The 16841-nt window shown below is 40.8% G+C and overlaps 1 protein-coding gene across 10 annotated transcripts in view; it reads left to right on the top strand.

Moving 5' to 3' along the window:
* FASTKD1 (FAST kinase domains 1) overlaps window positions 1-16841 on the top strand; it is a 52581-nt gene that overhangs the window by 9665 nt on the left and 26075 nt on the right. For 9 of the 10 annotated variants that reach the window (XM_050750450.1, XM_050750446.1, XM_050750447.1 and 6 more), the window contains 4 exons: window positions 3863-3988; window positions 9331-9729; window positions 13132-13242; window positions 15144-15275. In XM_050750450.1, the coding sequence (XP_050606407.1) occupies window positions 3863-3988; window positions 9331-9729; window positions 13132-13242; window positions 15144-15275 (768 nt within the window). The remainder of the gene's footprint in view (window positions 1-3862; window positions 3989-9330; window positions 9730-13131; window positions 13243-15143; window positions 15276-16841) is intronic. The other variant, XM_050750454.1, reaches the window with a different exon arrangement.

Raw genomic sequence — 16841 nt, forward strand, 5'->3', positions numbered from 1 at the left:
ACAAAGTGAAGCGAGAATACACAGAAGGGTAGAAAATATTGGCAAACTACCCATCTGACAAGGGATTAATAACCAGAATATATAAGGAGCTCAAACAACTCTATAGGAAAAAGTCTAATAATCCGATCAAAAAATGGGCAAAAGATTTGAGTAGAGATTTCTCAAAAGAAGATGTTCAAATGGCAAACAGGCATATGAAAAGGTGCTCAACATCAGAAAAATGCTATCAAAACTACAGTGAGACATCATCTCACCACAGTTAAAATGGCTTATATCTAAAAGACATGCCATAACAAATGCTGGCGAGGATGTGGTGAAAAGGGAACCCTGTACACTGTTTTTGGAAATGTAAATTAGTGTAAGCACTATGGAGAACAGTTTGGAGGTTCCCCCAAAAACTAAAAATTGAGCTAGCATGTGATCCAGTAATCCCACTGCTGGGTATATACCCAAAAGAAAGGAAATCAGTATATTGAAGAGATATCTGCACTCTTATGTTTATTGCAGCACTGTACACAATAGCTAAGATTTGGAAGCAACGTAAGTGTCCATCAAGAGATGAATGGACAAAGAAAATGTGGTGGCTGGTGGCTCACGCTTGTAATCCCAGCACTTTGGGAGGCTGAGGCGGGTGGATCACGAGGTCAGGAGATCGAGGCCATCCTGGCTAACAAGGTGAAACCCCGTATCTACTAAAAATACAAAAAATTAGCCAGGCATGGTGGTGGGCACCTGTAGTCCCAGCTACTCAGGAGGCTGAGGCAGGAGAATGGCGTGAAGCCCGGAGGGGGAGCTTGCAGTGAGCTAAGATCGCACCACTGCACTCCAGCCTGGGCGACAGAGCGAGACTCTGTCTCAAAAAAAAAAAAAGAAAATGTAGTACGTATACACAATGGAGTAATATTCAGCCGTAAAAAAAAAAATGAGATCCTGTCATTTGCAACAACATGGGTGGAACTGTAGATTATTATGTTAAGTGAAATAAACCAGGCACAGAAAGATAAACATTGCATGCTCTCACTCATTTGTGGGAGCTAAAAATCAAAACAATTGAAGTTATGGATGTAGAGAGCAGAAGGATGGTTACCAGAGGCTGGGAAGGGTAATTGGTGATTGTGGGGAATGGTTAATGGGTAAAAAAAAATGGAATGAATAAGACCTACTATTTGACAGCACAACAGGGTGAGTATAGTCAATAACTTAATTGTACTTTTTTTTTTTTTTTTTTTTTTTAAGATGGAGTCTCGCTCTGTCGCCCAGGCTGGAGTGCAGTGGCGTGATCTCAGCTCACTGCAACCTCCGCCTCCCGGGTTCAAGCAATTCTCCTGCCTCAGCCTCCTGAGTAGCTGGGATTACAGGCGCCTGCCACCACACCCACCTAATTTTTGTATTTTTAGTAGAGACGAGGTTTTACCATGCTGGTCAGGCTGGTCTCAAACTCCTGACCTCATGATCCACTCGCCTCGGCCTCCCAAAGTGCTGGGATTACAGGTGTGAGCCACTGTGCCCCTGACCTCGTGATCCACCCACCTTGGCCTCTCAAAGTGATGTGATTACAGGTGTGAGCCACTGTGCCCAGCCCCTTAATTGTACATTTTAAAGTAGTTTAGAATGTAATTGGATTGTTTGTAACTCAAAGGATAAATGCCTGAGGGAATGGATACTCCATTCTTCATGATGTGTTTATTTTGTATTCCATGCTTGTCTCAAAATATCTCATGTACCCCATAAATATGTATACCTACTATGTACCCATAACAAAATTTTTTTTTAAAATTTTAATAAAAATGCTGAGGTTAGAGGATCACTTGAGCCTAGATGTTCAAGTCCAGCCTGGGCAACACAGTGAGACACTGTGTCTTAAAAACATAATAAAATTGATAAATTCAAATTTTCAGTATTACCTAGTACCTTGTCTTGAAGGGATGGCCTACCCCTCCACACCTGTGGGTGTTTCTCGTTAGGTGGAACGAGAGACTTGAGAAGAGAAATGAGACACAGAGACAAAGTATAGAGAAAGAAAAAGTGGGCCCAGGGGACCGCTGCTCAGCATACAGAAGACCCACACCAGTCTCTGAATTCCCTTAGTATTACAGGCTTGAGCCACCGCGTGGCCGCTTTTCTTTATCTTTACTGCCAACATCCGCCAAAAGCCTTTCTTTCATCTTGTACTAGTCCTCCTCAGCACAGACCCTTCACGGGTATCCGGCTGGGGGACAATCAGGTCTTTCTCTTCCCACGAGGCCATATTTCAGACTATCACATGGGGAGAAACCTTGGACAATACCTAGCTTTCCTAGGCAGAGGTCCCTGTGACCTTTGGCCGTGTAAGTGTCCCTGGGTACTTGAGATTAAGAGAATGGTGATGACTTTTAACCAGCAAGCTGCCTTCAGGCATTTGTTTAACAAAGCACATCTTGCACAGCCCAAAATCCATTAAGCCTTCAGTCACCACAGCACATGTCTCGTGCAAGGACAGAGGTTGGGGGTAGGGTCACAGATTAACAGCATCTCAAATACAGAACAAAATGGAGTTTCTTATGTCTACTTCTTTCTATATAGACACAGTAATCATCTGATCTTTCTTTCTTTTCCCCACATTATCTGCGTTGAAATTTTCTTGATTGTCTTATAAAGGTCTTTTTATAGGCAGTTTGTTTGAATCAGTTTCTGAGTAAGGTTCACAATTACCGTGTCTCAAGGTTTTTTCTGTTTCTTTTTTTTTTTTTTTTTTGAGACGGAGTCTCGCTCTGTTGCCCAGGCTGGAGTGCAGTGGCCGGATCTCAGCTCACTGCAAGCTCCGCCTCCCGGGTTCACGCCATTCTCCTGCCTCAGCCTCACAAGTAGCTGGGACTACAGGCGCCCGCCACCACGCCCGGCTAGTTTTTTGTATTTTTTAGTAGAGACGGGGTTTTACCGTGTTAGCCAGGATGGGCTTGATCTCCTGACCTCGTGATCCACCCGTCTCGTTGTCCCAAAGTGCTGGGATTACAGGCTTGAGCCACCGCGCCCGGCCTCTGTTTCTTTTTAAGTAAACTTTACAGAAAAATAATGTATAAAAATTACACTAATCATAAGCATGTAGCACAATGAATTTTAATATACTGATCACTTCCATGTAACAGCACCAAGATCAGGAAACAACGTCGTTAGTTCTTTTCATGTCCTCTTCTATTCCTCTCACCCAAAGAGAATCTTGACCTCTAACACCGTAAATTAAGGTTTCTGTAGAAATGAAATGCTATAATATATACCCTTATAGTTTAGTTTGCTCAGTATGTTTTAAAGATTTATCCATTATGTTGTATGATTCCATAATTTTATTCTATTGTATGAGTATGTGCAGTTTATCAATTGTACTCTTGATGGACATTTGGTTTTTTTGCAGGTTTTTGCTATTACATATGTGTTGCTGTAAACTTTCTTGTGCTTGTTTTTTAGTGAATTCAAAGTCGTAAAATCTATAACAGTTCCTTTTTCCTCTCTTTTGTCTTGTCATTTTCTTGGGTAAGAAATTTCTCCTGTTAAAAAAATTCTGGAGTTTTTCATAGCACTGTTGTAATAGCAGCTATTATATTTCTTAATATGTAATCTTGAGTCAAAATTGTTCTGTCATCTAAAAAAATTAAGTAAATAATTAAAATAATTTGTAGTGATTTTCCCCGTTTTAAAATATTTCTACAGTATCTGACTTTTTAACTGTTTCCATTTGTTACTTTTATTATAATAATAAACATTTTAGAAAAAAATAATTTTATGTAATATGTTACTATTTTGATTGCTTTTAGTTTTATAACCATGTATTATGTGTTTTAAGTGAAAGTAAATACTAATGTTCTCCTTTGTATGTTTCCTTTAATAGGTTTGATATTAAACTGCTCTCAGAATTTTCCTCTTGCCTAGCAGATCAGCGTTTGTATTTTAGTCCATTAATGGGAAAAATAGCTGATATTGTTCATAGGAACTTGGAAACCACACAGGACTTAAGGTAAATTTATTTGGGGAATCTTGTGTTGTGGTGGAAAGATCCTGGGCTTTGGATGTGGATGCAGTCAGATTTGCTACTCTTAGTTTATGTGACTTAAGGGTAATTTACTTAAGCTCTTGGAATTTCGTTATCCTCATCTGCAAAAGAGGGAAGGTAATAGCTACTTTGCAATGTTGCTATGGGGATTAGACATAAGGTGCATAAAGTGTAATACAATATTGTTGAGGTTTGTGGAGGATCTGAGATTTTACCTTATTTGCAAGCTAAGTTTGTCTGCCTAGGTGCTGTAGGAAGGCCTGAGACTCCGAGGTCAGAGACAGGGGACTTTGTTTTTTATAGCAATAGCAGTAGCAGAGTACTAGCATTTTCTTGCGTTGATTCCCTGAGCTCTCGTTCCCACAATGGGTTGTGTTCCAGGAGAGGAGCTCTGAGCTTAGAAAACCTGAATCTTTTATAATAAAGCATGCCTACTCTGCTCCAACAGAAGACATTGTCTCTATTCTCCTAGGCTGTTTGCTACACAAACATCCTTGAAAAGATAGTTCTGAACAAAGGCAGTCAGAAACCCACTGAAAATGGTCTCTGAATAAGTATCTAGAACATAGAAGTTTCTCAGTATTGAATAGTAGATATCATTATTATATCATAAAGTAAACCCAAGAAGTACTTAAATTAAGTATGAATTCACTGGCCAGGCGTGGTGGCTCACACCTGTAATCCCAGCACTTTGGGAGGCCCAGGTGGGTGGATCATTTGATGTCAGGAGTTCGAGACCAGCCTGGCCAACATGGCGAAAACCCCATCTCTACAAAAAATAAAAAAATTAGCTGGGCATGGTGGCGGGCACCTGTAATCCCAGCTACTCGGGAGACTGAGGCACAAGAATTGTTTGAACCTGGGAGAGGAGGTGGAGGTTGCAGTGAGCTGAGATTGTGCCACTGCACTCCAGCCTGGGCAACAGAGCAAGACGGTCTCAAAACACCACCACCACCACCAAAAAAAAAAAAGCAAAAAAAAAAACCGCAATAAAAAAATTAATAATTTATAATAAATTAATAAATTCACAAATTTTACATATAATTATGTCTTTCTTATTCTTTCCATCTGGGAATACTTTCTTTTCAGTTTCATAAAGGAGAGTTAATAATTGCATTTCCTGAATATCAAGGAACTATTAATTTGAAAGTAACATTTGAGGAGTTTCTCTGGTTTTCATACCAGTGGTTTGTGGGTTTGTTTTGTTTTTAACCTAAGATTACTTACTGTCAATGCTCACCTTCATAATCCAGTACTGATTGTCTTTGGCATTTCAGATACAGCTTTTTCTAGCATATTTACAAAGTGATTAGCACTTTGGTAAAATTAAATTATAGTAATTTCCTGCTTTCCTTGCCCTACTCCACCCTACCTCCCTGCATTTTTTTTTTTTTTTTCTATTGAGATGGAGTCTCCCTCTGTTGCCCTGACTGGAGTGCAATGATGCAACCTCTGCCTTCTGGGTTCAAGCGATTTTTCTGCCTCAGCCTCCCGAGTAGCTGGGATTACAGGCACCCGCCACCACGCCTAGCTAATTTTTGTGTTTTTAGTGGAAATGGGGTTTCCCCATGTTGGCCAGGCTGGTCTCAAACTCCTGACCACAAGTGATCCACCCACCTTGGCCTCCCAAAGTTCTGGGATTATAGGCGTGCGCCACCATGCTCAGCACCCTGCCTTTTTTTTTTTTTTAAATACACTTATGTGGCTGGGTGTGATGGCTCAAGCCTGTAATCCCAGCACTTTGGGAGGCCAAGGCGAGTGGATCACCTGAGGTCAGGAGTTAGAGACCAGCCTGGCCAACATGGTGAAACCCCATCTCCACTAAAAATACAAAAATTAGCTAGGCATGGTGGTGAGTCTTGTTCTGGTGTCCAGGTTGGAATGCAGTGGTTCAATCTTGACTCACTGCAACCTCCGCCTCCCGGGTTCAAGCGATTCTCCTGCCTCAGCCTCTCAAGTAGCTGGGACTACAGGTGTGTGCCACCATGCCCGGCTAATTTTGTTTTTTTTGAGACGGAGTTTTGTTCTTGTCACCCAGGCTGGAGTGCAGTGGCATGATGTTGGCTCCCTGCAGTCTCCACCTAGCGGATTCAAGCGATTCCCTAGCCTCAGCCTCCCGAGTAGCTGGGATTATAGGCGTGTGCCACCACGCCCGGCTAATTTTTGTGTTATTGGTAGAAACCAGGTTTCACTATGTTGGCCAGGCTGTTCTTGAACTCCTGACATCAGGTGATCTGCCTGCCTCAGTCTCCCAAAGTGCTGGGATTACAGGCGTGAGCCATCGTGCCCGGCCCAGTGTTCTAATTTCTATCACCCTACCCAAGTTCTGCCCATTCCAGAACTTCATTTAATAGGATCATACAGTTTACACTATTTTCTGTCTAGCTTCTTTTACTTAGCATTATGTTTTAAGATTTATCCATGTTGTTGCATGTATCAGTAGTTTATTTACTTTTATTACTGAGTAGTGTCCCATTGCATAAATATACCACAGTTTATTTATCTGTTGGTGGACTTGTGGGCTGTTTCTCATTTTTCATTATTATGAATAAAACTGCAATGAATATCCTAATACAAATCTTTTTGTAGAGATACATATTTATTTCTTTTGCGTAGCTACCTAGGAATGGAATTGCTGGGTCCTAGGATATATGTATGATTTTAAGAACTTGCCACATAATTTTCCCAGTAGTCATAATATTTTGCATTCCTACCATCAATATATGAGTTTTAGTTGCTACATAGTCTGGCCAACGTTTACGTTGTCAGTCTTAGCCATTATACTGGGTGTGTAGTGGTATTTCATTGTGGTTTTAGTGTGCGATTTCCTGTTAATGATGTTGAACATTTTTTCATGTGCTTATGGCCATTTGTATATCTTTCTTTCATGAAGCATTTGTTTAAGTCTTTTGCTCTTTTTTTTTGAGACAGAATTGCCCTCTGTTGCCCAGGCTGGAGTGCCGTGACGCGATCTCGGCTCATTGCAACCTCTGCCTCCCGGATTCAAGAGATTCTCCTGCCTCAGCCTCCCCAGTAGCTGGGATTACAGACACCCACCACCATGCCCAGCTAATTTTATGTATTTTTTAGTAGAGACAGTGTTTCACCATGTTGGCCAGACTGGTCTTGAACTCCTGACCTCAGGTGATCCACCTGCCTTGGCCTCCCAAAATGCTGGGATTACAGGTGTGAGCCACCACGCCCAGCCATCTTTTGCTCCTTTTAAACAATTGTGGGGCTGGGTGATGTGGCCCATGCCTATAATCCCAGCACTTTAGGAGGCTGAGACAGGAGCATCACCGGCAGCCAGGAGTTCAAAACCAAGCTGGGCAACGTAGTGAAGACTCTGTCTCTACAAAAAACAAAAAATTAGGAGGGCATGGTGGTGCATGCCTGTAGTCCTAGCTACTTGGGAGCTGAGGCAGGAGGATTGCTTGAGCCTGGGAGATCGAGGCTGCAGTGAGCCGTGATCATACCACTGTACTTCAGCCTAGGCGACACGATGATACGCTGTCTCAAAAAAAAAAAAAAATCATGGTATAGTAATTATTTTAGCTTATTGTTTAAAAACTCTTATAGACCACTTTGAGAAGCTACATGTTTAAAAAAAAATCATTTTGGGCTGGGTGTGGTGGCTTATGCCTGTAATTGCAGCACTTTGGGAGGCCGAGGCGGGCAGATCACGAGGTCGGAGTTCGAGACCATCCTGGCCAACATGGTGAAACCCCGTCTCTACTAAAAATACAAAAATTAGCTGTGCGTGGTGGCACGTGCCTGTAATCCCAGCTACTCAGGAGGCTGAGGCAAAAGTATTGATTGAACCAGGGAGTCGGAGTTTGCAGTTTGCCGAGATTACGCCACCGCACTCCAGTGTGGTGACAGTGTGAGACTTCGTATTAAAAAAAAAAAAAAATCATTTTGGGGGATTGATGGTTAAATTAAAGAGCAATGTTAGGTTGATAATTAATGCTAATTAATCTTGATATTAAACATTGTAACTGGAGAAGCCAAAGTATTGTACAACTGGCACGATTTATTAAAAAGATTAGAGAAATTTGGAAACAAAAAATAGCACGTCTCACTATCCTAATGGGTAAGATTATTTTCTATTATATTTTTATCTTTTTTGTAGATTGTTTTCTAATTCTCATCCCTAAATGTTTATCTTATATCTTTTCTGTTTTGCATGCTTTTCATTAAAGGTGTATTCTTATAGTTTTCTGATTTTTATATTATGTAAGAACAGTCTTTTGAAAATAGGGACCACAACTTAGTAATTTTGATGTCTTCCACAGTGTCTATAAAGGTGATTTATGCTCAAGTGCTTATTGAGTGAAGAAATGTTGAATGCCATCCCGTGTTCAGTACTGTCTTGCTGTTGTATATTAATGTCAATTAAGCATAAAGTATTTAAAAATCTGAAATTATTCACTAGTGAGAAAAATTTTGCCAAGTTTTTATTAGCAAATTATAGACACACAGAGAAAGGAATAATAAAAAATGTCTACTTCTAAAAAAATGAAATGAAACTTTTAATGTTGCATTCATGCGTTGTTGGTCTAAAGTGATTTCTTTTTTTTTTTTTTGAGACGGAGTCTCGCTCTGTCGCCCAGACAGGAGTGCAGTGGCACGATCTCCGCTCGCTGCAACCTCTGCGTCTCGGGTTCAAGCGATTCTTCTCCCTCAGCCTCCCGAGTAGCTGGGACTACAGGCGCCCACCACCATGCCTGGTTAATTTTTTGTAGTTTTAGTAGAGACAGGGTTTCACCATGTTAGCCAGGATGGTCTCGATCTCCTGGCCTCATGATCCACCCACCTCAGCCTCCCAAAGTGCTAGGATTACAGGCGTGAGCCACCGTGCCTGGCCTGGTCCAAAGTGATTTCTGAATAAGTTTCACTAAAATATTTTCCACCGAAGTAGTTTTTGCTATAAAACAAGGCATTTGATGCTCTCAATGAAAAATATTACTCCCATGCCTTTTGTCTGAAAGGATTTGATTACTAAGAAATCTGAATTCAAGTACCACTAGTATTTAAAAGAAAAATTTTATGGCCTAAAACTCATAATATTCTTACCACTTCCTTTCCATATCTAATTGTTTAGTTTTAGAGTTGATTATTCTTGGCTGGGTGCAGTGGCTCATACCTGTAATCCCAGCAATTTGGGAGGCTGAGGTGGGAGGATTGCTTAAGCCCAGGAGTTTGAGACCAACCCTGGCAACATACCAAGACTCTGTTTCTACTAAAAAAAAAAAAAGATCATTTTTAATTGATGTAAAAATCTTTGCATCTGTTTTCTTTTTCAGTTCCTTGTCTGTCTTGATGGTCAACATATCTTCTTTAATATCACGACATTTTCAACAACAACTGGTGAACAAAACAGAACTTCTTTTTGACACCATAGATTCTTCTGAGGTCAACGTTGCAACAAGAATAACACGGTTTCTTCGAAATATTAAATATTGTTATCAACCATTATTAGAAAAGTGTAATAACGTATTTTTAAGTAATGTGGACCAACTTGATTTGGATTCCATCAGTAAAATACTTAGGCTATACAAGTTTCTACAGTTTAATAGTTTTGAATTTATTATGATGGCTAAAAAGAAGCTAACTGAAATGATTCCTCTGTGTAATCATCCTGCTAGCTTTGTAAAATTGTTTGTAACATTGGGACCCATTGCAGGACCTGAAGAAAAGAAACAGTAAGTTCAGTTTAAAATGCATTACTTTTTTTGTTGTGAATATGTGGAGCCTTCAAGCTTACGTCTCCTTGCAGCTCTGGGAGGTACAAATATCACCCCATTAGGTTGTGGAAGGGAAAAGAATCTCTTATGCTCTGCTCCTTGATTCTTTTTCTGATTATTCTAATTTACATCTCAAACTCTTAGTCTATTGCTGTGTTCTGAAAGGTAAACCTCTGATACTGGGCCAACATGAAAAAAAATGAGGGGAAACGCCATGTGTTTTTATTCTCCTTTTCTATGCTACGTGACTTGGATTTACACACATGACTCCCCCACCCAGTGTAAGTCTGTGGAATATTTAGAATTATAGTAGTCATAGCAGAGTACCATTTTATGCTTTGTTGTCTTCATCACAATAGTCATCAAAGCATTTATTATGCACTCAGCATATGTCCCCATGTCAGGTTTGAGCAAATTTTATGTGGCGTCTCTCATTTAGGAATTTCCAGTTTTGCTAGATATTGATGTAGGTAGTAATATTTGAAATAATGAACAAATATTAGATTAACATACAAGTATGGTTAATAGATAAGATTCTCTCTTCGTAGGCCATGTGACTGGATTTATACTAGACATAAAATTCCCCCACCCAGCATAATTGTATGAATTATTTAGAATTACAAGCTGGGCGCCGGGCGCGGTGGCTCAAGCCTGTAATCCCAGCACTTTGGGAGGCCGAGACGGGCGGATCACGAGGTCAGGAGATCGAGACCATCCTGGCTAACACGGTGAAACCCCGTCTCTACTAAAAAATACAAAAAACTAGCCGGGCGAAGTGGCGGGCGCCTGTGGTCCCAGCTACTCGGGAGGCTGAGGCAGGAGAATGGCGTAAACCCGGGAGGTGGAGCTTGCAGTGAGCTGAGATCCGGCCACTGCACTCCAGCCTGGGCGACAGAGCCAGACTCAGTCTCAAAAAAAAAAAAAAGAATTACAAGCTGGGCACATTGTTGCACACCTTTAATCCCATCACTTTGGGAGGCTGAGGCAGGTGGATCCCTGGATCCCAGGAATTTGAGACCAGCCCAGGCAAGATGGTGAAACCTTGTCTGTACAAAAAAAATACAAAATTAGCCGGATGTGGCAGTGCGCACCTAGAGTCACAGCTACTCGTGAGGATCACCTGAGCCCAAGGAGGCTGAGGCTGCAGTGAACTGAGATCACTCCATTGAATTCCAGTCTGGGCACAGAATGAAACCTTGTCTCAAAAAAAAAAAAAAGAATTTTATATAATAATCCTAACACATAAGTATGATTAGTAGATTTACTTAAGCAGGGGTTCCAAGAGTTGCATAATAGGGGAATCATTACTCGGTTAGGAAAAACTTTATGGAGAAAGTTTTATTTTTTAAGAGTACTTTGTGACTGAGTGCAGTGAGTGGATCACGCCTGTAATCCCAGCACTTGTGGGAGGCCGAGGCAGGTGAATCACCTGAGGTGGGGAGTTCGAGATCACCCTGACCAACATGGAGGAACCCAGTCTCTACTAAAAATACAAGATTAGCTGGGCGTGATGGCGGGCACCTGTAGTCCCAGCTACTCGGGAGGCTGAGGCAGGAGAATCGCTTGAACTCGGGAGGCGGAGGTTGCAATGAGCCAAGATCACGCCATTACACTCCAGCCTGGGCAACAAGAGTGAAACTCTGACTCAAAAAAATAAAAAAAAAGAGTACTTTGAATTATATGAAAAAATTTAAGAGCACATCTTAAGACTATATCAAGATGGAAACAAGGTGATTATTAAAAACTATTGGGGCCCAGCATGGTGGCTCACACCTGTAATCCAAGCACTTTGGGAGGCCAGTGACGGCAGATCACTTGAGGTCAGGAGTTTGTGACCAGCCTGGCCAACATGGTGAAACTCCGACTCTACTAAAAATATGAAAAAAAAGGGCTAGACATGGTGGCTCATGCCTGTTATCCCAGCCCCTTGGGAGGCTGAGGCAGTTGGATCACTTGAGTCCAGGAGTTTGAGACCAGCCTGGCCAACACGGTGAAAACCTGTTTCTACTAAAAATACAAAAAATTAGCCGGGCGTGGTGGTGGGCACCTGTAATCTCAGCTACTTGGGAGGCTGAGGCAGGTAAATCGCTTGAACCTGGGAGGCTGAGGTTGCAGTGAGCGAAGATTGCGCTATTGCACTCCAGCCTGAGCAACAAGAGCGAAACTCCATCTCAAAAAACAAACAAACAAAATACAAAAAATAATTAGCCGGGAGTGATGGCAGGTGCAATGGCAGGCATCTGTAATCCCAACTTCTTGGGAGGCTGAGGCAGGAGAATCGCTTGGACCTGGGAGGCGGAGGTTGCAGAGAGCTGAGATCATGCCCCTGCACTCCAGCCTGGGCAACAGAGTTAGACTCCATCTCAAAACAAACAAAGAAACACACATACAAACAAACTTTATTGGAACCATTTTTTGTCATCAAGTACTATTAAAATCTCAATGCTAAAGCAGTACAAAAGTTGGATTTAACTGAGTCTCTGTCTTCAAGGAATTTACATTGCAATTGAGAGGATAGATATAATTGAAATATGTAAATACCGTAACAACATAGTTTATGAAAAAAACAATAAAATTAGTGATATGGATAGTGCTGTGAGCAGACAGAAGTGAGAAAAATATAGACTGAAGTGGTTGGGAAAAATTTGTGGAGAAACTGGTTTTGAAATGTTTGAAAAGGTTGGTGGAAAGGATGGCATGGAGTTATCCAGTGTGTATAGGCAATTAGTTTATCCTATCCTCAGATGTCACGTTTTGAGCTTGCTTTCTAAATGATTCTAAAAGACACATGTATCATGATACTTAACATTACTACACTACTTTGGATAGTTCAACTGACAACTAATCATAGTCAAAATGGACCACCTTTGTTAATTTTCAGTTTATACTGTTATATCAAGTGCTTAGTATATGAGATTTCTGATACTATGCAGGTTTATTGACTCCTAGATGATTCCTATTCAGTTTTAAAACATTTGGGAAATTGTCAGAATATCAGTTGTTCATTTCTTAGCTCTCTAGTATTGAATAATTTCACTGAATCATAGTATTTTATAACCATTATAACCTTGTATTATTTGAAAATCTTAAAAGATCTTTACCTTTATTTTTCAAACAGTTTAAGATTGGATTATACTGAGGCCTGAATTTCGTTGAAGATGACAATATATTTTTCTTTATTCAGTACTATTTTATATTCGAGTAATGTGGGGAGAACACTGGGGTTATATATTGGATTCAGTTTTTGTTTATATTCTTTTTTTTCCTATTTGTTACTCAAGAACTGTTATTAAAAAAAAAAATTGCAAGCTAATTTTCAGTTTTTCAACCAAAAACTTTTTTTTTTTTTTTTGCTTCTAGACTTAAATCAACTTTGTTATTGATGTCAGAGGACCTAACTGGTGAGCAAGCCCTGGCAGTGTTGAGAGCAATGGAAGATATGGAAAGCAGAAATTCACATCTGATTAAAAGGTATCTTTCTGAAATTTATGATGTTAAGTTTGTTATTCATAAGCACCTATTTTTTTCTGAGGAAAAATGGTTTTCTTTAATCTACCTGTTGTTTTGAAGAAATAAGGAATTAACACTTAAGGCACTGTTTATGTTCTACTTTGTTTTTCTTTTTGTCTTTCTTTTTTTTTTTTTTTTTTTTTTTTTTGAGACAGAGTCTCACTGTGTTCCCTCGGCTGGAGTGCTGTGGCACTCTCTCTGCTCACTGCAACCTCCACCTCCCTGGTTAAAGGGATTCTCCTGCCTCAGCCTGCTGAGTAACTGGGACTACAGGTACCCACCACCATGCGCAGCTAATTTTATTTATTTATTTTTGAGACAGAGTCTTGCTCTGTCACCCAGGCTTAAGTGCAGTGGTGCCATATCGGCTCACTGCAACCTCTGCCCCAGGTTCAAGCAGTTCACCTATCTCAGCCTCCTGAGTAGCCAGGATTATAGGCGTCTGCCACCACGCCTGGCTAAGTTTTGTATATTTAGTAGAAGCAGGGTTTCACCATGTTGGCCAGGTTGGTCTCGAGCACCTGACCTCAAGTGATCCACCCACCTCAACCTCCCAAAGTGCTGGGATTACAGGGGTGAGAGCCACCGCACCCAGCCCTCCATGCTGGTATGGGGCTCCTGACCTCAAGTGATCCACTTACTTCGGCATCCCAAAGTGCTGAGCCACAGTGCCTGGCCTTTTTTTTTTTGAGACAGGGTATGACTCTGTTGCCGAGGCTAGAGTGCAGTGGTGCCATCACAACTCACTGCACCCTTCACCTCCCAGGCTCAATTGATCTCCCATCTCAGCCTCCTGAGTAGCTGGGACTACAAGCACGTGTCGCCATGCCCTGCTAATTTTTGTATTTTTTGTAGAGATGTGTTTTGCCATGTTACCCAGGCTGGTCTCCAGCTCCTGGGCTTGAGGAATTCATCTGCCTCAGCCTCCCAGAGTGCTGGTTTGGTTTTCAAAGTAGAAATGACAATTGTTTGTAGCATTTTTCATTTTATTTGTGCTATTACACTCAAGCAGAGAGAGCATCATAACCTTGTAAAATAGAGACCATAAAGACCCTCCTTTTATTTTTTTCTTTTCTTACTTTTCTTTCTTTCTTATTTTTAAAATTTTTTGTAGAGATAGGGTCTTACTATTTTGCCCAGTCTGGTCTTGAACTCCTGGGCTCAAGCAATTCTCCCAAAATTACCACCAAGTCTGTAATTTTCAAAAGGAAAGTTTCTGCAGCACAGTCAGTTCTATATGAACTTGGATTGCCTCATACCACAATGTTACCTTGAAATCATACTGCCATTTGTTGGCTTTTCGGTAACTTGAGATTTCAGAAGAAAAAATATATACTTATATTTTTATGTATGCTTAACTGTATATGCTTAATTTTTCGTGACCTATTATATGTTCCTTTATTTTAATATTTCTTATGCCCCATTTTTTTCCAACTTACTGCCTTTTAGAATTTCCCTTTGCTTTTAAGCATCTTCATTTGAGGGCCAGTGGATTTAAGGAAGAAAATTAAATTAGTCTTGCTAATTATTGGTAACTCTTGGTAAAGATTTTGTTATGGGGAGGATGTGGAATTTGATCCTCTGTGAAATTGAGGAAGAAAAACTATGCTTTTCTCTTCTTGTACTATTGATAATTGAATATTATTTCATTCACACTTAATTCTTCGCTTTTACTTCATTCTGTTTTAGTTTGTTTACATTTCTAGAGCCATCTTGAGACATTTCTTCAGGAATAGAAAATCTCGTCTCATTCATTGCTATTTCTCCAGCACACAGCAGAGTGTCTGGCGTGAAAGCGCCACAGTAAATGTGTAATGAATGAATGAACTGGTTATAATATATGCTCTATCAATCCTTTTTAGAGTTACTTCAGTTCTGCATAAACATTTGGATAGCTATAAACCATTAGAGTTGTTGAAGATAACTCAAGCACTGACTTTTCTGCATTTCCAAAGGAAGGAGTTTTCTGCAAAACTTAGAGAATTACTGCTTAGGTAAGATTAAAATAGAAATTTTGCTTAGTATTTCATTTTCTAGCCACAATATTTGTTTTGTTTAACTGTGTACAGTGGTGCTAGAAGTTATGGAGGCAAAATAGTAAAAATGTTAAGACACTTTATCTCCCTCGCAGCCATTCTGCCAATGCTCATGCTGGGTATATTTTGAAATGGAAATGAGGCCAGCAGGGTGATGAGTTCCCTAGGAGAGGAATGGCAGTAAACTGATGAATAGCAAAGCCATTCTCCTTTCGTGCAAAATGGAGCCACCATGAAGAGATTGGGACTGCTGACAAAAGTTCAACTCCATTTGGGAGCATTCATATTTAGGGCCTTTCAGTCTTGCATGCATGCCTATTTTAAGGCTTATTAAATTTTTGAGAATAAGATATAATGGTGATGTTGGTGAAAAAGTGTTTTCTTTTCTTTTTTCTTTTTTTTTTTTTGAGACAGAGTCTTGCTCTGTTGCCCAGGCTGGAGTACAGTGGAGCGATCTCAGCTCACTGCAACTTCTGCCTCCCCGGTTCAAGCGATTCTCCTGCCTCAGCCTCCCGAGTAGCTGGGAATACAGGCATGTGCCACCACACCCGGCTAATTTTTGTAATTTTACTAGAGACGGGATTTCACTGTATTGGTCAGGCTGGTCTTGCTTCTGACCTCAGGTGATCCACCTGCCTCAGCATCCCAAAGTGTTGGGATTACAGATGTGAGCCACCGTGCCTGGCGAAAAAGTGTTTTCATATAGAATTTTCCCTTTATAATTTAAAATCACCTTATTTTCTACAGATATAGTTTTGTTTTTTTTTTTTTTGTTAGAGACAGGGTCTCACTCTGTCCTCTGGACTGGAGTGCAGTGGTGCAATCATAGCTCACTGCAGCCAATCACAACTTGCTGTAGCCTCGAAGTCCTAGGCTGAAGTGATCTTCCCGCCTCAGCTTCCCAAGTAGTAGTGCTACCACACTTGGCAATTTTTTTTTTTTTTTCTGTAGAGATGGCGATCTCACTTTGTTGCCCAAGCTGGAGTGCAGTGGCATGATCATAGCTTACTGCATCCTCAAACTTATGGGCTCAAGCAATCCTACCACCTTAGCCTCCTGAGAGGTGGTTTTACAGGCTTGAACCAGCATGCCCAACTAGTTTGATTTCTTACTGTGATTTCTTTTTTTTTTGAGACGGAGTCTCGCTTTGTCGCCCAGGCTGGAGTGCAGTGGCGCGATTGCAGCTCACTGCAAGCTCTGCCTCCCGGGTTCACACCATTCTCCTGCCTCAGCTTCCTGAGTAGCTGGGACTACAGGCGCCTGCCATCATGCCCAGCTAATTTTTTGTATTTTTTTTAGTAGAGACAGGGTTTCACTGTGTTAGCCAAGGATGGTCTCGATCTTCTGACCTCATGATCCACCCGCCTCGGCCTCCCAAAGTGCTGGGATTACAGGCATGAGCCACTGTGCCTGGCCTGATTTCTTAATGTGATTTCTGAAAGACCAAGCATATAGGTGAACATGATTTTTATTATAATAAAGTGATATGCCATTATGGTTAAAAATGTTTTGAACTGAGTAATA

This window comes from Macaca thibetana, chromosome 12 (genome assembly GCF_024542745.1).
Source record: "Macaca thibetana thibetana isolate TM-01 chromosome 12, ASM2454274v1, whole genome shotgun sequence".
In the NCBI taxonomy this organism is placed as follows: domain Eukaryota; kingdom Metazoa; phylum Chordata; class Mammalia; order Primates; family Cercopithecidae; genus Macaca; species Macaca thibetana.